Source organism: Rhinichthys klamathensis, unplaced genomic scaffold (genome assembly GCF_029890125.1).
Source record: "Rhinichthys klamathensis goyatoka isolate OS25496 unplaced genomic scaffold, OSU_Roscu_1.1 h1tg000059l_1, whole genome shotgun sequence".
In the NCBI taxonomy this organism is placed as follows: Eukaryota; Metazoa; Chordata; class Actinopteri; order Cypriniformes; family Leuciscidae; genus Rhinichthys; species Rhinichthys klamathensis.
The window spans coordinates 9650435-9674520 of record NW_026606604.1 but is presented as its reverse complement, the minus strand read 5'-3'; the positions used below and the strand labels follow the sequence as shown (position 1 = coordinate 9674520).

The following is a 24086-nucleotide window of genomic DNA, read 5'->3' as shown; positions in this document are numbered from 1 at the left end:
TTATTGTCAACAACAAAAAAGAAGCTTTAAGGGCTTCCTGTGGTTTTCAACCAAAAAAAAAGGTGGTTTAAAGATGAATTGTGATAGTATACAAATTATTGTTATTATTATTAAATACAATTTTGGCCTCATTGTGCAGCAACACAAAGATGCACAGCAAACCTGGAGATTTTTTTATATTGCATTATGAATCACAGGTTTTATTTTGGTACCTTATTTTGTTCTTTACAAAACACTTTTTCACAAATAGTTTTTTCAATAAAACAATCTTGAAACTCAACTGAAAACGTCTCTGGTTACTTACGTAACCTATGTTCTCTGAATAGGGAACGAGACGCTGCGGAAAGCGCAGTGGGATATCCTCTGGATGTGCCGATTGCCTGAAGCCCTATAGAATCACGCCAATCCATTGGCTGATGGCGCTCGCGCAAAGCTGGCTCCGCCCCGACGCTCTTACGTCGTAGCATGATGTACGCGCGCGCGCCATCTTCTCCTCAGATTTCTCTGCCGAAAAGAAAAACTGTCGGCAGCGCGAGGAGCTTGGCAGCGAACGCAGCGTCTCGTTCCCTATTCAGAGAACATAGGTTACGTAAGTAACCAGAGACGTTCTCTTTCATAGGTTCACTCAACGCTGCGGAAAGCGCAGTGGGAACGAAATACCAAACTCGCCAAGCTAAGCGCTGCCATAACCGGTACCAGACCAAATAATAACAACCATGATAGGTTCAAGCAGATAGAACCTGGGAACCTGGAGTCATGTCAAGATCCAAATTATAGAACCTCACAAAGGTGTGCGGAGAGGACCAACCTGCCGCCACACAAATGTCTTCCAAGAGGGCCCCTCTAAAGAGAGCTTGAGAGGAAGCCACACTTCTGGTGGAATGCGCTCTGATGCTAAGAGGTGAAGGCAAACCACGCACCTCATAAGCCAGCAAAATAGCGTCCGTTACCCAGTGGGAAATCCTCTGCTTTGATGCTGCAAGCCCGCGGCGGCCAGCACCAAAACATACCAAGAGCTGGTTTGATTTCCTCCAACCGCTTGAGCGATCTACATACAACTTCAAAGAACGGACCGGGCAGAGCAAGTTAAGTTTCCTTTCTTCCTCAGAGGCAAAAGGAGGAGGGTGGAAAGCATTAAGGTTAACAACCTGAGAGCGGAACGCCGTGGAAAGAACCTTGGGTACATACCCCGACCTCGGCCTCAAGGTAACCCTAACCAGGCCAGGAGCGAAGTCCAAGCATGACTCACTAATAGAGAGAGCCTGCAAATCCCCTATCCGCTTCAGTGAAGATAAAGCTAACAAAAGAGCAACCTTAAGAGTCAGAATCCGCTCAGGAGCTGACTCCAAGGGCTCGAAGGGAGCCTCTGTCAAACCCTCCAGGACGACTGACAGGTCCCACGAGGGAACACTAGGGGGGCGAGCCGGTTTCAGGCGCCTAACCCCACGCATGAAGGCCGAAACTAACCTCAGTTTCCCCAAGGGAATCTCATCCGATTCTCTATGAGCAGCAATAGCTGCGACATACACTCTGAGAGTGGTAGCGGCCGCTCCGGAAGCAAACTTTTCCTGCAGGAATTCCAGCACTGAGCCTACTGGGCAGCTAACTGGGTTCCTATCATGTGCTAAGCACCACGCCTCGAACACCCTCCACTTGGAGGAATATAGCCTCCTCGTCGAAGGGGCTCTAGCATTCGCAATAGTCTCCTGAACGTCGGTTGGGAGATCAAAGCTTAAAGCTAACGGCCTCTGATAGGCCAAACGTACAGCTTCCAAATGTCGGGGCGAGGATGCCATATCCTGCCCTGAAGCTGGGAAAGCAGGTCCTCCCTGACCGGTATCTCCCAGGGGGAGGATTCCAACAGAGGGATCAGCTCCGAAAACCATGGCTGGGACGGCCAGAATGGGGCTACCAGAAGGAGGCGGACTCCGCTCTCCCTCACTCTGGACAGAACCGCCTGGATCAGCTTGATGGGCGGGAAGGCATAGAGTTTCTGCATCGGCCAAGGGTGGGCGAACGCATCTATCCCCAATGGAGCTGGAGGGCTCAGAGAGAACCAAAGCGGGCATTGGGACGACTCCTGAGATGCAAAGAGGTCCACTTCCGCTTTTTCCGAACACCTCCCAGATCAGGGCCACCGACTGGCGGTTCAACATCCATTCCCTAGACCTGAGCTTCTGCCTCGACAGAAAATCTGCTGCGAGGTTCAGAATCCCTGGGACATGAACTGCTCTCAGAGAGAGGAACTTGTCCTGGGACCACAGGAGAAGGTGACGCGCATGCCTGTCTAGGGTGCGCGATCGTGAACCCCCCTGTCTGTTTACATGGGACACTACTGCCATATTGTCCGTTCTGACAATGACATGGTGTCCTTCGAGGAAAGGGAGAAAGTGGCAAAGAGCCAGGAAGACAGCCCTCAGCTCCAAGCTGTTTATGTGCCACGAGAGGGTCTCGCCAGTCCAAACCCCACACGCTGGCCTGCCCTCGAAAACCGCTCCCCAGCCGGTCAGAGAGGCATCCGTCGTAACCATCTGGCGACGGAATACCGCACCCATACCGACTCCTTTCTGAAGGAAGAGGGGGTCCCGCCAGATTGACAGGGCGCGAAAGCAACTGCGCGACACCTTCAATAGGCGAAAGGCTGGCCCCGTGGGCCGAGCCCCTGAGAGCTTCATCCACCACAGAAAAGGTCTCATGTGGAGCAGCCCCAGAGGTAGCACAGGGGAGGCCGCGGCCATAAGGCCCAGAAGTCTGCGGCAGGTGCTCACGGAAACATGCTGGCCTAGTGCGAAACGGGACAGACATGTCACCAGACTGGAAATCCGTGCAGGAGCCAAACGGGCCTGCATAAGAACGGAGTCCATGCATACCCCCAAGAAAACCGTGTTCTGAGCTGGAGTAAGAACGCTCTTCTCCGTATTCAGCCTCAAACCGAGAGACTGAATATGACGGAGGACAATGTCCCTGTGGTGAGTCACCAACTCTCTGGAGTGGGCTAAAAGGAGCCAATCGTCCAGGTAGTTGAGTATATGGATGCCCTGGAGCCGCAGCGGGGCCAGAGCAGCATCCATACACTTTGTGAACGTCCTTGGCGCTAGAGCGAGGCCAAAGGGGAGGACCCTGTACTGGTACGCTTTCCCTCCAAAGGCGAACCTGAGGAACTTCCTGTGTCGCCGTACGACCTGGATGTGGAAATAAGCATCCTTGAGGTCTACCGTCACGAACCAGTCCCCCCGCCGGATATGAGATATGATGGCCTTCAGCGTCAACATTTTGAATTTTCCTTTGTAAAGAGAGAAATTCAACCGGCGAAGATCTAGTATCGGCCGCAGGCCGCCCCCCTTCTTCGGGACCAGGAAGTAACGGCTGTAGAAGCCCTGTTCGACTTCCCCCGAAGGAATCTCTTCTATCGCCCCCTTCAGCAGAAGGGATGAAATCTCCTGCTGTAGTACAGAAGCCTGAGCGGCGCTGTCGACTACAGTAGGAAAGACCCCGTTGAAGCAGGGGGGGTTGCGACAAAACTGAAGCGTGTAGCCGAGCCGAACTGTGCGAAGGATCCAAGGCGATACCCCTGGTAAACGCTCCCATTCTTGAACGAAATGTGATAGAGGCAGAGGAGTGTTGCAGTGCAAGGGACATACCTGAGGTAGGGTGTCGCGCTGGTTTCCATGGGGAGGCGCGGTTGACCGTGGAGGAGAGCGCTTGGCGTCCTGACACGTATTGGGGGGTACCACCACCTGGATAGAAGTAACTGGGTCCGCCTGCTCCAGAGGAAAAAGAACTGTGCCTCTGAGGAAGCGATTGGCGGGTGTAACGTGCACCGGGAGCGAGGGGAGAAAGCAAGATGCGTCTCCTTCCTCCTGCGCCGGACTGGGTGAAGAGAGTGAAACAGGACCTGCACTTCGAAACACGCTGGGTGGCGAAGGTGACAGGGTTGGATGAGGAGAGCCGGCTGGAGGAGGGCAGAAACGCTTGCGCGGTCTGTCCCAACCTCGTAGATCTGATGAGGCTCTCCTCCTCCTGCCCTGCGGGTCAGGAACGGCTCGAGGAGGCTGGAGCGGCCGATTTGTTGGACCGCTTCAGCTGAAGGCGCTTGTGAGGGCGCTGGCGAGGAAATGGACGACCTCGGGCTCCCCAGACAGTAGTTGGTGGGTGGCGAGCCGGGTCACTCCTGCTAGTAGGGAACTCAGCCCTATGAGCAGAGCGTTCTCGGGTTTGAGAAGGGGGAGGGTTGGAGTCACTGGGCCCTCTGACCCTCCTGGGCATAAACTGCCTGAACGCGGCCGACTGAGACTTAGCGGCGCGGAACTTGTCAACCACCGTGTTGACCGCCTCCCCGAAAAGACCTGAGTGGGAGATAGGGGCATCCAGGAGGAAACTCTTATCCTTGTCTCGGATCTCCGTGAGATTCAACCAGAGGTGGCGCTCTGCAGCAACCGAGCCCGCCATAGAGCGACCTACAGCCCGAGCAGTGTGCTTGGTGGCTCTTAGGGCCAGATCTGTGGCTTTGCGAAGCTCTTTGACAGCTTCGGGCGTCAGTCCCTCTCCTTCATCCATGTCCTTCAAGACGTCCGCTTGGTAGGCTTGAAGGATGGCCATGGTATGCAGGGCCATGCCTGCCTGACCAGCCGCCATGTAAGACTTCCCAATAAGGGAGGAAGTAGTCCTACAAGCCTTGGAAGGAAGAAGGGGACGCGCCTTCCAAGACGGTGCAGACGACGGGGCGAGGTGGTTAGCCAGCGTGTCCTCGACCGCTGGAATAGCGGAATAACCCTGCTCCACAAAACCAACAAGGTTGGTGAAGTCAGCGGCTGCCGCATTAGTTAGGCGTGCGGAGAATGGCTGCTTCCAGGATCTGGAGATCTCGTGATGCAGATCGCTGAAAAAGGGCAGCTTTCTTCGCTCTGGCCTAGAATTAGGGCCACGTAGGAACCTCTCGTCGAGTTTGGACGATTGAGACTCGCGGGGCTCATCAGGCCAGTCAATAGAGAGCTTCTCTGTAGCGCGCGACAGCACCTCAATAAGCTCAGTGTAGGCCGGAGTAGGCCGCGCGTCCTGGCCGCTAGGCGGGATAACGTCATCAGCCAAAGCAGGCCCGAAATCCTCGGAGTCGGAGGCTGCAGTGTAAATAACGTCATCCAGACCGAAAGAAACCGATTCGCGGGCTCCCGGGCTGGGACATAAATAATCATGCGCGAATTCAACCGCGCCGCGTGCGTGCTCGGGAGAGGGAGGGAGAGAAAGGGCGAGGCCCGTCTGCTCATACTCAATATCCTCGAGCTCAACATCCGAACCCCAGGCCGCGGATCCACGAGAGGCCTCAGCAGTCTCGGGAGCGCGACGGGGGGAAACGAATGTCTCCTTCTCAAAAACCGCGAGTCTAGAGCGGAGGGTTTTGAGAAGGAGATTGTCACAAAATTTACATTTCGACAATCCTAATACAGCCTCACGCGCATGCGAAAAACCCATACATTTAACACACTTACTGTGAGGGTCGTCGTTCGAGATAAAACGAACGCATGGCGGAGAGCAGCGTCGATAATCCATGACACTTCACTGTAAGGAGAACAGAGTTCCACTTATACCAGTCGCTGAAGTGTCGAGACGAAAGCTGAAGTTGAATTGAAGAATTCGGGCTCAAAAAAAACGCACGAAGGGCGAGATGTGACCGCTTCGTGAAGGCAGAGAAATCTGAGGAGAAGATGGCGCGCGCGCGTACATCATGCTACGACGTAAGAGCGTCGGGGCGGAGCCAGCTTTGCGCGAGCGCCATCAGCCAATGGATTGGCGTGATTCTATAGGGCTTCAGGCAATCGGCACATCCAGAGGATATCCCACTGCGCTTTCCGCAGCGTTGAGTGAACCTATGAAAGAGAACATAATTATTGACTTAATACTAAATAAATAATTGCCTACACACTAGCTTGCATAGACTAATACCAAATGGTAGCTCGTCTGGTCAATTTTAATAATGTTTGGAGTTGGAATTCAAGTTACATTTACGTTCTAAGAAAGTTTTGTTTTGCATCGTTTTGGCAGCTTTAACTATTAAAGAAAGTGAAGTGTAGTATTGGAAGGCAAGAGGTTACAGTGGACTCTTTGTTCAGGCTATGGAAGCATATTCAAGTAAGCCTTGCATCCAGTGTCAGTTATATGATCAATGACTGACTTGTGTCAAAGTCTTCACCCAATCATCGGTCCATTAGTGCTGTTTGAAGAAGATGAGATGCTTCAGGAGATAATAGGGTCCATAGACCATTGTCTGAAGCTGCTCACCTGCTCTGGTTCCAGGCCATGTCTCGAGGTGTTTCCCCCCTTTAAGCCTGACACGCGCTCTCACGTTCCCAATCTGTCTAATGACCTGGAGAAAAGAGTGTTTTTGGTGGCAATTAAGGACACTATTACAGTCCCAAAGCACTCCCCTTGGGGCTGAATCGAGAGCTCTCAGTGGCTCTGACAGCTATCCATCACTCAGGGGGGTGTATCAGTCACTCCTGAGGGTATGAATCCAGTCAGACACCTTGACACCACCTGGCCTGCCCGCCTGCTCTAATGCATCTTAATGTAGGACTGATTTTAATGCTGAAGCATTAGCTGCTGAACTGCATCATATGCCTTTATCTGTTTGATCAGGTTGAGAGATGCTATTGGATGGGTAGTTATGGATTTTTATAGCGCATAATTTGACATGCATGTTTGTGTTACGGACATGAATGACCTCTAAAAAAGTGTGGCTTGATGAGAAGAAATGTGCTATTACTTTTCTTAGTGATTTGAATTTGGATTTTCGCCTTGAACACCAGCACCACTCGGGTTTTCAAAATCCTGTTTGCTTTTATGCTATAGCCAATAACCAATATGATGACCAATAATATATATATATATATATATATATATATATATATATGGCTTCATTTATTAAAAAATATGTTCTTATTTATTTTTGCCATAAATATAGCCTTTAAATAAAATAATTAATTCCTTTAGAACTAGCATCTAAAAAGATATTTAACAGAGATTATATATATATATATATATATATATATATATATATATATATAAATACATAGGTGTCTGTGTATATATGCATATACACACATATTTATACATTAATCAATTTGACAGCGCTAATATATACACTCACCGGCCACTTTATTAGGTACACCTGTCCAACTGCTCGTTAACACTTAATTTCTAAGCAGCCAATCACATGGCGGCAACTCAGTGCATTTAGGCATGTAGACATGGTCAAGACAATCTCCTGCAGTTCAAACCGAGCATCAGTATGGGGAAGAAAGGTGATTTGAGTGACTTTGAACGTGGCATGATTGTTGGTGCCAGAAGGGCTGGTCTGAGTATTTCAGAAACTGCTAATCTACTGGGATTTTCACGCACAACCATCTCTAGGGTTTACAGAGAATGGTCCGAAAAAGAAAAAACATCCAGTGAGCGGCAGTTCTGTGGGCGGAAATGCCTTGTTGATGCCAGAGGTCAGAGGAGAATGGCCAGACTGGTTCGAGCTGATAGAAGGGCAACAGTGACTGAAATAACCACTCGTTACAACCGAGGTATGCAGCAAAGCATTTGTGAAGCCACAACACGCACAACCTTGAGGCGGATGGGCTACAACAGCAGAAGACTCCACCGGGTACCACTCATCTCCACTACAAATAGGAAAAAGAGGCTACAATTTGCAAGAGCTCACCAAAATTGAACAGTTGAAGACTGGAAAAATGTTGCCTGGTCTGATGAGTCTCGATTTCTGTTGAGACATTCAGATGTTAGAGTCAGAATTTGGCGTAAACAGAATGAGAACATGGAACCATCATGCCTTGTTACCACTGTGCAGGCTGGTGGTGGTGGTGTAATGGTGTGGGGGATGTTTTCCTGGCACACTTTAGGCCCCTTAGTGCCAATTGGGCATCGTTTAAATGCCACGGCCTACCTGAGCATTGTTTCTGACCATGTCCATCCCTTTATGGCCACCATGTACCCATCCTCTGATGGCTACTTCCACCATGTCACAAAGCTCTAATCATTTCAAATTGGTTTCTTGAACATGACAATGAGTTCACTGTACTAAAATGGCCTCCACAGTCACCAGATCTCAACCCAATAGAGCATCTTTGGGATGTGGTGGAACGGGAGATTCGCATCATGGATGTGCAGCCGACAAATCTGCGGCAACTGTGTGATGCCATCATGTCAATATGGACCAAACTCCCTGAGGAATGCTTCCAGCACCCTGTTGAATCTATGCCACGAAGAATTGAGGCAGTTCTGAAGGCAAAAGGGGGTCCAACCCGTTACTAGCATGGGGTACCTAATAAAGTGGCCGGTGAGTGTATATATATATATATATATATGTAATAGTGCATCCTTAGTTAAAGGGGTCATATAATGCCCTTTTTGTACAAGCTAATATGATTCTTTAGGGTCTAAATTAAAAGTTTGTAATATACTTTAATTAAAAATTCTCATTAGTATTGTAAGAAAACACTTATTTTACTTGGTCAAAAACAGCTCTGTTTTCAGCACGCCATTTCAGTGCATATGACTTTAAATGATAATGAGCTTTGCTCACTCCGCCTCTCTGTTCTGTGTACACCATTTGTAACACAATAACACAATAACCATAACCCGTTGTTCAGTATAAACGTGGGATTATGAATTATATTGAGAACGTCATACATAGAAAACATGCCGTAATGTACCCTGAGTGTAAACCTTAGACGCATTCATTGTGAAGCGTGCAGCTAGCGATTTGCAAAGATTAATATATTAATATAAAGTTTAATAAAACGTTACACTCACTTCAGTTCTTCTGGAGATTCAGCAGGAACACGAATAGCTGGTACCGGTCCTTTATTCATGAGCAGCTTCTTAGCAAATCCAGCTTTATACTGACCCTCGTTTATAAAGCAGTCTGGTGTGTGAAATGATTCGCGCAAACATGAAAGCATTGACGTTGCTCGTGGGGAATATTCCCTTCGAAAACAAACTCAGCCACTGCGTCTTCAGCGGTTTGGATTTAGGAACATTAAAATGACTGTGTTCGTTATTACACCCAAGAACAGAACACCACAATCGCTTAGACGCCACTCTGCTCATAGACAGTGCTCCAGCATATCAACAATGAGTGCGCCGGTCCGCGCAGACTATGATTGACAGCTCGCTCACGAGCGAGGGCGGGTCTGTGTTGAAACGCTCCTGTCAATCAACAATCGTGGGAGGGGCTTCCGAGCGTGTGACGTCACACGGTCGAACGGCTTGATTTGAGGCAGGGGAAAACATATAAGGAGATTAAAACAAAACCACTGGATGGATTTTTATCATTATATGATGGTTGTGTACAGGCACTGCCAACACACATTTCAGTACAATCAACTTGTAAAAGTGCATGTACCATTATATGACCCCTTTAATAGTGTTTTTTGTGTTTTTATGTGTTTTTATGATCATGTACATTTTCTGAGGAATTTTGCAAAAGTCGATTGCATTTGCAAAAAGATCTATTTTTCTACCTATAAATATTTATATACTTTGTTTACCTGCTATAATATCTGTTTACAAGACAGTGAAGTGACCTGCTGCTTCATAGTGTGCAAGACAGCATCAGGATTTCCCTCAGTGGAGAGCGTGAACAAAGATGTAACAACTGCCCTACAAAAGTGTGCGTGGCGCAGATAGCATGTAAAGGAAGATAGCCCTTTCGATCTACTCCCCACCTGGGGTGCTTCAGCTTTCTGTCTCTGTCTGTCTCTCTCTCTCCGTTCTTTTCTCTCACTCAGTGGCGAGTGATGGCTCACAGTTATCTATTGAGTGGTTGGCGGGCTGCAGCTGAGTGCTTTTGACTTGATGAAAGATTATTGATGCTGATATCCCCCCTCACACTTCAGTCGTCAGGACGGGCTCACTGCCGGAGGAGGGAATGTTTTTCATTGTCAGGAGAATCTGATGGTTCACGGCATCCTCCATTTCTCCCGTTCTCTCACTCGCTCACTCATTCTCTCACCCGCTTGGACAAAAACTGAAAATCTCATTACCGTCATAACTGATTTTCCTTAGCCAAAGAATAATGGGTGAAACATGGTGTGTATTTAGAGTGCACATATGTTCAATATGTAGTCATCAATATGTAGTTTTTTGTCTCAATATGACAATATTTACTGGTGTAATTTGATTGCGTCATATATAAATGTGTATATATATACACATATGTGTGTGTGTCTCAGATTTCCTGAGTCACGGTCTTAGCGCTTGTTTTTTTGGTTCATGTTGGTCATTCACTCATTGGTATGAATGGGTCATTTGGACGGTCAATTATATATGTATCATCAAAAAGTCGTTTGACATCAGTGAGATGAGTAATCGGGCTCGTTTTACTGTGGTGCAGTCAGGCAGGATTGATTTAACTCTCATCACGGAGGTGAAAACTAACATCCGAGTGAGGGTGACAAGTCTCAGTGTTCTCCGAGCTCATTTACAGCCCTGATGACTAATTTAAACCCCATAACACAAGCCATGCGCGGCTGTAATGGGCTCTGGATTACTTGCGTACACACTTTCCCATGAGCTAAACACAAATATGTGAAAAGTCTTGCACTGTGGGATCAGAATGAAAGCCAGCCAAATTTCCCTCCACAGTCTTAATGAAATAAGCTAATTTTTTACTATTATTAGCTAGGTTGTATTGCTACTTAGAAATAGATCTAACAAGTTGATTTAGACTGTTCTAGTTCTCTGTAAAGTTTGGCATCTTAAGATTTTATTTATCTTTTTTTTTTTTTTCATGATGTCCCATCGCACATAATCATTATTTATTTTGTTTTATTTATTCTGCTTAAAGGAGTAGTTCACTTTTTAAAAAACTTTTGCTGATAATTTACTCACCCCCATGTCATCCAAGATGTCCATGTCTTTCTTTCTTCAGTTGAAAAGAAATTAAGGTTTTTGATGAAAACATTCCAGGATTTTTCACCATATAATGGACTTCATTGGGTACCAAACGGTTCGTTCAACGAACGAAATGACTCGAAAAAAGATTCGTTCATTTTGATGAACGAGTTCGAACAGGAGAGTCACGAACGTGCATCACAGAACAGAGCAAGGCGAGCATTTGTGCTTATAAAACTGAAACGTTTTTATTTATTTTTGAAATGGCCGATCGTTTCGCTTGATAAGACCATTATTCATCGTCTGGTGTCGTTTAAAGCCATTTGAAGCTGCTCTGAAACTGTCTTTTGGACCTTGGACTGTTTGGTACCCAATGAAGTCCATTATATGGTAAAAAATCCCAGAATGTTTTCATCAAAAACCTTAATTTCTTTCCGACTGAAGAAAGAAAGACATGGACATCTTGGATGACATGGGGGTGAGTAAATTATCAGCAAAAGTTTTTTAAAAAGTGAACTACTCCTTTAAGTACTTGTAACAAAATTATAATGATTATTCTTTATAAAAAAAATGTAGTTAAAGTCAGAGATTTTGTTTAAATGTATTTGTAGCACTTTTTAATTTAAAGATTTAAATGATTGAGATTTATTTTAAGTTTATTATTAATGCTGTCTAAGCTCTCATGAAGGTTACAAGTTGTAGCTTTTTGTTTTACCTATTAGTGTAGTATTTTACTCATTCGTATTTAGTATTTATTTGACTTGTTTATTCTATTTTTATTACAGTAGGGTTGTTTTGTGAACCCAAGTAGGATAAATTCAGTTAAATTTGTCCACATTTGACTGTCATATTTCTTCAATTCTCTGAATTTGCCCTATATTTGAGCATAGAATCTCAAGCATTATTATATTTTCTCCCTCTGTGAAGTTTAAACAGGCAATTTTCATTTCCTGTTTAACTAAACCAAGATTTGACACGCATGGAATCTCAAAGCGTCTCACCTGCTGATGTGTTTCCAGCCGTTTTAATTATAAATATTGTTTTAATTATTGAGCAGCGTCAATCGATCATGGAGCTCTGTAGGTAATCTGTTAACCAGATTGATAGATTTATGATAGATTTGCACAGTTTTGTCATGAATTCTTGTGTGGCCATCAATCTTGCTGTGTAGAGAGCGCGGCGCTGCAGAGGCTGGCTCATCCGAGGCTGTTTGGGCTTAAATTAGAAATTGGCAGTTGTGTGTGTTTTCGTGTCGACTCTAATTGCCTGGCACCCGTGTGCCACAAGACGGAGAGGATTCTTTCAGACGGGACGCTGACGATTCACACACGTGTATGGCTTTGATTTGAATCGCTCGCGTCGCTTACGTCATATTATTGCTTTTACAACTCTGTTTAAACTACGTATTATGATTTGGGGGTTCATCAACAAACTAATTAAATGCGAAATATGTGTCTATATTTGTATCTGTATCCGAGTTATTATAGTTAACTATAACTAAAACCATAAATAAACTTGCATTGCTTGAAATAAAATCAATGTTAACTGAAGTAAAATATGATTTAATATAATACTACATTTCTCATTTTCATTTAGTTTAACTTAATGTACTAATATAACTAAAACTGAAATTTGAAATGTATTCACTTTTTTTTTTTAAATGACAGAAACTATATTTTTTTTAACTATAATAGTATATCAGCAGTGTTGGGGAAGTTACTTTTAAAAAGTAGTGTAACACGTTACTCGTTACTAATTTAAAAAAAGTAATCCGTTACTTTACTTAGTTACCCCATATAGAAAGTAACTTTTTACGTTACTCGTTACTTTTACGTTACTTTTATGTTGCTTGACTTTGGGCAGAACCCAATATCTGTTCCTAAATGTGTAGGCCTACATAAAGTTTTACCATGCATAATGCCATATAATGCCATAAATGCATAATGCATTTATCAAACATTTTAATATTTATGAAGAAATGCCGGTTAATGGATAGGCATATGCATGGGCGGCGCTAGGGAGGGGCTAGAAAGAAAGCCCCCAAGAAAGACCAAAGCACCCCGTTAGCACCCCCAAAAATCATTTCTGGAAGCAATTATATTCAGGCTGTATTCTATGGAAGTCCTGAACCGCAAGGTGAAGAAAAAAAAAGAACATTTATCTTGTTATTTAGACATAATAAGAGGACATTCTAATCTGCATTAAGCCAAATTAAGCGTTCTTATAATGGTTTTCTATGGGAGGAAAATGTTTAACGTGTAATTAAACACGTTGCGTTCATATTCTGGGCTCATCTGATTTTTTGCACATAGTATAGCCTACTTTATTATGATTTTAGTATCATAATGATTAATAAATGCACGCACAATTATCCGTGAACTTGATAAATGTTGCAGATATGTTTTACTATGCACGTAAACAAATGCCTTTCAACTTATGTGTGCAAAATTCAGAATTAAATGAATGTGCTTGTGCAGCAATATACAAATAGAGAGTCTGTAGGCCTACTATAGCCTACGTGTTGTAGCCATTAAATAAGCGCATTTAGTTTCATATTTGTTAAAATATTATAATGTTATTTTTCCATCTATGCTGATTATGAAAAGTGAACAGCGCGAGTAAGATGGATGCGCAATATATCGGGAGACATTGAGTCAATCAGACATGATTTTGACCACTTCATTAAGTTTTGAAGAAAGCCTTTCTTTAAAGCGAATTTCGTTTTGTATAAATTGTATCTTAATTTTAATAAATTTTTTATCAACCAAATGCCTGCAAGTAAGAAGCAAATAAAGGGGACAATATAATCATGGAAGCGCCGGCGTGGTCACTTGCATTGCACGTGAACTGGAGCATCTCATCATAAATTAACCGAAACTCAACGTATAGAATTTAAACTTGAAATGTCTTTAAACGAAACAATTCAAAACAAAAAGAAATAGGCTAGCCTACTCTCTGATTATGTAATCCATTGTGCATTTCTCTCTGGGGCGTTCACTACGGAGATGGCGATCGCGGTCGAATCCATCAAATGACGGAGATCGCTGTCAAATCCCAGGGACAGATAATCTGTCCCTGGGGAAAGTAACGTTGCGGCGAATTGAAAAAGGAACTACGTTTCGTTACCAAATTTTCAGTAGTAGCGCGTTACACTACTTTTTACCCGAAAAAGTAGTTACGTTACTGTAACGCGTTACTTTGTAACGCGTTACACACAACACTGTATATCAGTGATAATATATAATATTATAGATATATAGTCCCTCCATCACTAAACTCTTTATTTTCCTCTTCTTTTTTGCTCTTTTGAGGCTACACTGAAAGAGATAACGATTGTGTGTCTCACAGTTTCTCAAACACACACACACACACACTCAGACGATGCCCTTTGGCCAGAGCAGGTAATAGCTCTGATGATCCTCCAGTTTGTTTCAGAAATAATTTGCCGTTGCATCTTCGCCACGGGGCAGTGGCACTAATACAAATGAATCACTTCACTAACCTCTTCCCCCTCTTACACGCCGTCAATCCTTCCTCTCTTCCACCTGTCCTCTCCTCTATGTTTGCAGGACCTGCTCATCGTATTTTCATTCTGTTTTTTGACCTATGTCATGCGGTCGATGGGGAGGAGATGTGGGTTTCAGAGGGTGTTTTATTTCATTGGATTGAAGATTGATGCTCTTTTTGCAAGCCAATCAGGTGAGAGATAGTGTTTGATTGACAGCTCAAGCCGTCTCCAATCAGAGTAATGAACATGGTAACAGATCTCTGACAGGTTGATTAGAAACCAGAATGATGTTTGATGGCTTATAGTGTTTGAAAAGAACTACATACAAAAATAATAAAGAAATCTTTCTTCTCAGTATTTAAAAAAATGTACAATTGTACTGAGCAATAGTTCAATTTACAGCATTTCTATCCTATCTATTTCTATTTGAATTCAGTTTCACGAAAAGACCGTAATTATAAACACATCAGCACATACAGGCGGGTTGCCTTTTATGACTTAAAATACTGGAATGATAAATGTTTGACATCATGAATTGCTTTTGCTGTCGCACATTTTCATTTTCCCTTCTAGCAATGAAAATGTTTTGCTTTCTTGTGGCACATTTTTCAGAGTATTGTTTGTGCTATCATAGCCTGCTGCAGAAAATGTATTCAAGATAAAGAATATCTTTATTTTTGAACATTTTACAGTTGTCAGATGATTGGATGCGTGTTTGTTTTTTGTTTTTTCATAAATTGCTAATAATATTTCGAATCTTTTTTTCTCATAAAAATCCATAATCACTAATGAAAATCGACACAAATGTCATTATCTATTAGTCAGGTCTCCATTGTGAACCAAAATATAAATGTTTTGCAGTTTTAGCTTCACAACACAGACCAATTTATAATGAACTTGATTGAACTTATATGTTAACAATTATTATTATGATTCTTAAGTTTGCTGTCTGTAAGATTTCTTAATGTTTTTGATAGAAGTCTCTTTTGCTCACCAAGGCTGCGTTTATTTGATCAAAAATACAGTAAAAACAGTAATACTGTCAAATTACTATTTGAATATATTACTGTGATCAAAGCTGAATATTCACCATCATCACTATAGTCTTCAGGGTCACATGATCCTTCACAGATAAGTCTAATATGCTGATTTGCTGCTCAAGAAACATTATTATCAATGTTGAAAACCATTGTGCTGCTTAATGTTTTTGTGGAACCTGTAATACATTTTTTTCAGGATCTTCGATGAACAGAACAGCACTTATTTGAAATAGAAAACATAAAAATATTGTCAATTCTGATCAATTGAATGCATCCTTGCTGAATAAAAGTATGAATTCCTTAATTTAAAAAAAAAAAGTGTTTTTTTTAGAACGGCAGTGTAGCTTGCACACTAAGTTTGAGGTTTGAAAACATTTTGCAGACAATCTTCAGCATATTTTCTATAGAATATGTTTGAAGAAGAGCATGGTAGAAACATTAAAGCTCTTTGTTTGTGAATCTGTGTTGTGCCTGTTAAGTGTTTAGTACATGAAGCGTCATTGATAAAAGTGAACTACACACTGACACTGTCTCATTGCAAACACTCCCCCTCTGTTTCTTTCTCTCTTCCTGCCTCTCTCTCTCTCTCTCTCTGTTCTTTACAAACACTCCATCCCTGCTGTTCGGCTCTGCCCTCCCCTCTGTTTGATGTGTCTTTTGAGCGTTTCAGGGGGTTGTTTTGTGTTTGTGTGTGCCGGCGAGTCCCCTTCCTCTGAGCCCCACTTACCTCCATGAACCCATTCACTTCCTGGTCCTGCGCTCTGATTGGTCGTTAGTTGAAGAAGGCATTCACCTTCCTCCACGCCCTCGTCATTTCACTTGCATGTCCAATTGCTTTTTGGCCTTCCTGGAGAGATGCCTCCCCTCGGGTGTGCGCTACATAGGGACCCTTCTCATAAATCCCTGTGTGCTGTTTAGTCTGGGTTGAGTAATTGCCCTGTTGTTTCTTCCTCCGTATTGGAGTGCATTCATGTGTTCCTGATTCTCTGGGCCAGCCTACAGGAATCATTTTCACGTTTCTGTGATCATTAGGGTCAGGTGATGCTAGAAAAGCTCTTGTAAAAGTTTGACCTGATACCTCACTCCCGCTGACCGCAGTGAACACCATATATGTTTAGGGTTTTAATTGTGTATATTAAAGGAAAAATAAAAGCGAATTCACTCATTGAACTTCATGTTAATGTGACTAAGTGTGTGTGTGAGACATGTTATTATTATACTATATTTAAATGTTTATTGGTATATTTCAAAAGTATTTATAATGAAATATATTTATATTAATTTGATAATTAATTAATCTTTGGTTATGTCAGCAATATGTCAGTAATTAATTAAATAATTACAATAATGAATTAATTGATTTTCTATTTTTTTGTATTAATTTACATTTATATTTGTATATAAATTAAGTGAAATATGTTTCTAATGATATTTATTATAAAATATTTATAATTAAATGTATTGATATTTAATATAATTTTTATCTACATTTTATTCAATTTTATTGTTTTGTTTAAAGAAAACAAAACCCTTTTTCCTTTAGAATAATGTGCGCTGATCAATAACATTAAGAGATTCAGAAAGTAAATGGGGTCAGTACTAATTTCATGTTGACTTTAATGATTTATTATTGAGTGACATTATTAAGTGCTGATTTTATTGTTGTTCTCTTTGAAGCAGTTAACAGCATTTAAAGTCAAGTTGGATATAAAGAGTATTTGGTCTCCTTTTCAGACTTATAGTCTCTCTCACACTCGAGTCCCCCGATGTCCCCCAAGCAACCCTGATATCCACTGCAAATATGTGTGTACCAGTGTGTGTGTGTGTGTGTGTTTCCTGAATGTGGTTTTCTCCCCCTGCAGAGAGAATCTTCCCTCCATCTCATCACTCTTTCCTGGCCTCCTCGTCCCTCCCTCGCTTTTGACACGCTAAAGCTGCACATTTTATTTTTCTTCCTCCTGCCGAGAGGAAGTGTCTTTTCATGGCTTCTCGGCTTTCTCCCATAAACCCCTCCACACAGTGCCCTGTGTTTGGATTGGGTCTCCATTTCAAACAAAAGTCTGAGGCGGGATTACCAGCCCCTCTCTTCCTCTCTTTCACACTTCTCCTTTCAAGTGGCAGTGGCCAGGGGTATTTGAGAAGCCTGTTGCTGCTTCTGAAATCTTCCTTCTTCCTTTTCAAGGACAGGTGACCAGAAACTGACTAAGAGATCTTTAAAAGCTTCATAAAGGGCTGCAGACAGAAATTATTTGGATCAATTGCATGTATGGGTGCTTAAATACATGCAAATTTATGTTTAAATCCTCCCCCAGCTATCCTGATAACTGATGTCATCTCAGAAACGGTTAAGCAACTTCCATTAATCTGAGTCGCACATAGCAAAGCAATAGTTCACCCATGAATGAAAATTGCCATTATTTAATCACTCTAAAGTCTTTCCAAACCTGTATGTTTTTAGTTTTTTTTTATTCATGGAACACAAAAGATGTTCTAAAGAATGTTCACACTTATTTCGTACACAATGAAAGTGAATGTGGATGCCATTGAGTTCCTAAAAAATAACCATATAACTAAAATAACCATTTACCATTTTGTATTTTTGTATTTTATTTTTAATTTGGACAGATATACCATAAAGCTCCAAAAACAACCAAATACCTTATCTTCTTTTTTTTTTCTGTGAATGTGAAAAATTTCGAAAATGCGGGGGAAAAAGTACCTTATTTTATTTTTTATTTTATTTTGAATGTGGATAGATACCATAAAGCTCTAAAAACAACTAAAAGTAGCTTATTTTCTATTTCTGTTTTATTTTGCAGTCAACATTAATGTGGATGGATATCATCAAGCTACAAAAAAAATGAGGAAAAAAGTACCTTCTTTTTATTATATTTATTTATTTATTTTAAGTCATATGAAATGTTTGTGTCACAGACCTAAATTAAAGTTAGCTGAAAATAACATGCATCCAAAAATATATTGAGACATGCTAAGACAGTCTTGATCTCGAGTCAAACGTCAAACTATCGTCATTGACATCGAACCTGCTATTTGATTGCAAATCTGTTCCTCATAGAAAGCAGTCAAATGGCATCAATTTACTTACTAAGCACAATGGACCACTTATATGATTCCTTTTTTAATAATTTGGGGATTTTGACAGGTCACCATAAGCCTCTATTGTGTGGAAAAATCAAAATATCTCTTTTTGTTTTCCTCTTGAGAAACGAAAGTCATACAGGTTTGGAAAAACATGAATATGAGTAATTGCCCATTTATGGGAGAACTATTCCTTTAAATGTCATTGCATTGAGGTTTGTTGGTGACCCTGTAAATGAATCTGTCCTTCAACTTGTCAAAAGTGATTCTCCCTTGTTAAACTAGGGTAAACTCACCCTCCTCCTTCCCCAAACCTCTCTCCTCCTAGAGTTTAAGAGTCGCCCACCCTCTTAAACCCCTGTGATGGCGCGCTGGGTTTCCTGTAAAGAATTCAGATGAAGAGAGAACAACAGGGTGGGTCTCCTCAGAAGAAAAACAAGCTTTGAAAGATTGACTGCTGAAGGAGGAGGGGAGGGAGGCTAATTATACACACACACACACACACACTCAGTTTCTCTCTCTGAAGAACGATTCACTGTGCCCAGAGTCCATTCAATTGCTCTCTGCCTTGTTCACAAAGACCTGTCAGGATTTTCAGGGAAACGGCATTAAAGATGTGGTTTTCTTAATTAGCTCATGCCATTGTTGCCAAAGTGACTTAAACAACACTTGCTGGAACACACGCGATTGTCTTCGGGGGAATATAATGATGGCACGGGATAACTGATTATCAGTTTGGAGATGCCTCAACATTTGTTCTGCTTCATAAAGCCAGTGCTGTTCACTTCTAAAATGCATGTAAACGCTGAGATGTAACTGCTGACTTGAGTCATTTAATTAGACATTTAGTGCTTTCTTTTAGTATTTCAGGTCAGGTTTGTTTGGTTGCTTATTTTCTTATTCATTTTTTAATGCCGCCTCGATGTGGTGCATTATACCTCCATAAGACACTGATTAAAGACCATTGCAATGATTTGCTGAAACATTTTGGATTTGTGCATTTTCTATTACATATATGAGTGGAGTTTGTCGCCAGGATGCTGAGGTGTCAGACATTGAGCTCTTACTGAAGAAATGAAGCTTCTCTTCTGTCCTTCATATTTCCTTTGCATTTTGCTGTTGAAATGCTAGTGAGAGTTGTGACGTAGAGCCGGTCCTCCATCAGAGGAAGTGTGTGTTGTTAGCTCTGGTCCTCAGGATAATGGTTTCATTTACACTCCCATTGCACCACCAATCACTGATACAAACCCCGTTTAACTGCCAGATTCAACTTGTGCTCGAAAAGGTGAAATTCCTTATTGTCACACAGAGCTTGCGGAAGTGCATTTATTCAGAAACCACAATCGAAAATATAGGCGGGATCCATGTTTGGATTTATTACAGTTCATAACTGAGAAGAACACCTCAAATGGAGAAAGAAAATCTCAAATGGAAATCGCTGAACTCCAGCTTACTTATTTGTTTGTGTTTTCTGCGTTTTCAGATGACATGGTTGTGCACAGTTGCAAATATGAAGTAAAACACCGGGCAGAAAATTAATCCTTTTAACAGAAAATCTCTAATTGGGGGAATTAAAGTCTTGACATCTGGGAACCACAAACATTAAAAACAGTATTATTTTGTATCCTCTTTTTATTAGACAAAAATGTCTCGTCTTTTTTCGTCAGCGATATTCCATGTTGATATACAGTAGTTACAATTATCGTTAAATGCCATTGGTGTCGTCTTCAGTGTTGGGCATGTTACTTAAAAAAAGTAATTAGTTATAGTTACTAGTTACTTCTCACAAATAGTAACTGAGTTAGTAACTCATTAAATCATTATAAAAGTAACTAATTACCCGGGAAAGTAACTATTGCGTTACTTTTTTTTTAAAAAAAAGCTCAAATAGGCCTATGTCAAATAACTTGGATGCCCCCAATGTTACATATGTTAAATTAATGAAATGGACACTATAGAATAAATGATTATAAAACATTGTACACTAATCTACACTATTGTAATGTTGCTGTGGGACAATGTGAGAGACACCTATTAAATTCAATAGCCTATATTATTTTAAATATTAGCATTACTATAGTATAACAATAAAACATAATAGATGGTTTAGAACTTTTAATATTTAATATTGCACAGACCACAACTGGCCAAAAAAATGAGTCTAAAAATAAATTAATCTTCTTAAGAAATGTACCAAAAATGAATAATTAATAAAAAAATATATACATACACTCTTTGTAGTGCAAATTAAAATGATAAACAGCTTAACAAGAAGTGCTCCCAGAACGTTCACTGCAGTTTTTTTTTTTAAATTTATTTGTATAACGATAATAAATAATTATAAATAATAATTTGTGTAAATTAATTAAAACGTTGCAGATGAGACGAATAGGCTACATAGATTACTCTAATGCTGAAATTTGTAATTTATTTATAAACAAACTATATAATGCTCGGACACACTCGGTCTCTCTCGCACATTCGCTGCACTTTTGTCCAGTCCGGCGCCTCATAAACACACACACACACACACACCAGAGAAAAAACTTTGCAGGTCCTATGGCGGAGAGAGAGCCTACTCGGATGAAAACCGCTTCAGTGAGCTCAATTAGGCTATAGTAACGCCGCATTTTATTGTCAGTAACGGTAACGGCGTTCTAACGGGGAAACAGTAATTCATTTGATTACTCGTTACTGAGAAAGATAACGCCGTTTATTTGTAACGCCGTTATTCCCAACACTGGTCGTCTTGATCGTTATCTCGAAAAAAAAGGTCGTCAATGAACTTTTTCGTCATAGATTTCGTTAACGAAATTAACACATACTACAGTGACCTATATATAGTCTTGCGAATATGTATTTGATATGTAATCAGTCTTATCTATACTGTAGATGTCATTATGTCATTCCTCTCTCTCTTGTTGGTTGGTACTGTAAACATTAGCACTGCCGTTATGGTGACGGTGTCTTTGTGGAGTCGCGTCCCGAGGGAAAGCCGTCACCCGACATCCTTTAAGACTCTCTTTACCTCTATCAGCTCTCTCTCTTTCTGTCTCTGCTGTCTGTCACTCACCCCAGTGAGGCGAACAACAGCTCCTTTCTGCTCCCCTTATCACCCGCCTCACGGGGTCAGCGGGTCAAACCGCCACTGAGCATGCCCAGATACACTCGTATCGATTTTAATTTTGCGGCGTACCCCTCACCATTGCCATGAATGCCAGCAGAAGAGAGGAGAGGGGGCGGCCGGGTGATAGAGAGGGATAGATAGAAGTCTGGTGTGCAGTGAAGAGTTGGACTCCATTCTCTCGTCCAAGTGTGTCTCTTTCAGCCCTTTTCTTTGGGCCTTCGATCTGGCGGGCTGCCGGCGGACCCCTAGAGGGTTGAGGGGCCAGTGTTGAGAGGGCCTCCTTTGTGGGGATTCACCGGGCAGGACTGACAACACTGACAGCGGCGATAAAAAACACGGCTTCCCCTCCACACACACACACACACTCCTGTATTGTCCACGATAGACATGCTGTTCACAATGTGTAACCTTTCGATAGCCAGACAGATTTTAACCCTCTAGATTCTGATGGAAAAAAACTGTTTAAAGGAAGTTAACGCTGCGGATGTGTGTGTGTGTGTGCGGTGTGATTTGTACATTTAACCTTCGTCCCTTGTGACCTCTATCATAATCATAGCTGAATTACTCTGGACTTTCTCAAAGTCACAGATAGGGTTATGTCAGTAATACAGACTCTGCTGGGATTGTCACTTATTCATAAGTTACAAAGTTCATCTAATGCATCAAGGTCCAGTGTTGCCAAGTCCCTGGTTTTCCTGTGGAATTGGGCTACATTTGCACTGCTGTGCCGTGGGTTTCTTTAGTCCGCGGGTTGAAGCGCCCCCCACCAAAACGCCATTTTTACCCAACCCCACCATTCACCCATTACACCCCACCCCCCTAACGTGGCGTTACCAGGGAACCCCACTCCCGTAACACGACCGGGCTAGTTTTGGCAGTGATTGGGCAGGTTTTAAATAGAAATTTGAGCCGGTTTTGATACACAAACCTGGCAACCCTGTCAAGATACAACATGTAAAAAAAAAAAAAAAAAACTTTTAACCAAAGATTGTCAAATTAGATGGAAGGGATTTATATAATATATTATATTGTTAAATATATTGCATTAAATAATATATTTATATAAATAATACATTTGAGTGAATACTCTATATATATTACTTTTGTGCAAAAATATAATTATATATTATATACACATACACAATAAAATCTTGTTAAAAAGGCATGTTTTCCATAGTCAAATTAAACGTACAGAATATTGAATTATTTTCACTTCAACTGAATTTTGCTTGTTGATTTTGTTGATTCAACGTTTTGATTTAATATTCCACATTAGAATGGTGTTAGAACATGAATTGCAAAAATACAACCGTGTGTTTACAAGAGTAAAGTTGATCCCTGTGTGCATCCTTATCCTCAGGGAAGAGAAGGAGCGCTGGATCCGGGCGAAGTACGAGCAGAAGTTGTTTCTGGTGGCTCTTCCTCAGTCAGACGTGCCGCTGGGACAGCAGCTCCTGCGGGCGGTGGTGGAGGACGACCTGAGGCTGGTGGATCTCCTGCTGGCCCACGGCACCAAAGAAGAGGTCAACGAGACGTACGGGGACGGAGATGGACGTACCGCGCTGCACCTGTCCTGCGCCATGGCTAATGTGGTCATCACACAGCTGCTCATCTGGGTAAGGACACTCGAGACACCTCGTGATGCTTTCCTTCATGAAATCCCCCTCCATCATTCAATTGAAATATTTGTCCCCTTTTCTCAGTACGGCGTGGATGTGACGAGTCGCGACTCCCGTGGTCAGACGCCGCTGTCCTACGCCCGGCGAGCGGGAAGTCAGGAGTGCGCAGATATCCTCATCCAACACGGTTGCCCCAATGAAAGCGGTGGCCTGTCGACACCCACGGCCACCCGACACAACCCCAACATCAACAACAACGCTCAGTGCGAGCTCAACCGTAGTGTTAGCATTATGTAATCGCGTCGATGTTCCCATAGATGCTGCTCTCGTTAAATGGCTTCATTTCCCTCAGCAGTTCGTCATTATTAGGTGCCTTTCCGTAGGTACGTAGGATCGTAGTGCCATGCGTGTCATGTTAAGTCATCACCCCATGACAACTTCCTGTGACCAATGCTAGCGTACGGCGAGAATTAGCAGTGTTAACGTTATCAATGCGTGTTATTTTTAAGCTGAAGAAAATTATGCCTCTCTCGTCTGAGTATAGACCAAAAAAATTAAAAATGAGGGGCAACAGGTTCTAAACAAAATCAAGTTTTTATTTTTAAGGTGCGTCAGGTTAGAAATAATCAATTATGGATCAGCATTTTTTCAGAATGTTCAATTATGCTGTTATAGGGGTAGTTAACCCAAAAATGTACTCTCCCTCAAGTCATTCCAAACCAGCATGACATTTCTTTTTTTCTGCAGAAGAACAAAAGACAATATTTTGAAGAATGTTGAGAACCGAACAGTTTCAG

General features: G+C 42.2%; 1 protein-coding gene across 2 annotated transcripts in view; it reads left to right on the top strand.

Annotated features, from left to right (window-relative positions):
- Nucleotides 1-23807, top strand: part of agap3 (ArfGAP with GTPase domain, ankyrin repeat and PH domain 3) — a 113205-nt gene extending 89398 nt beyond the window's left edge. For both annotated transcript variants that reach the window (XM_056249288.1, XM_056249287.1), the window contains exons 17-18: nt 23031-23286; nt 23374-23807. In XM_056249288.1, the coding sequence (XP_056105263.1) occupies nt 23031-23286; nt 23374-23586 (469 nt within the window). In that variant the 3' untranslated portion in view covers nt 23587-23807. The remainder of the gene's footprint in view (nt 1-23030; nt 23287-23373) is intronic.
- The last annotated feature ends 279 nt before the right edge of the window (nt 23808-24086 follow it).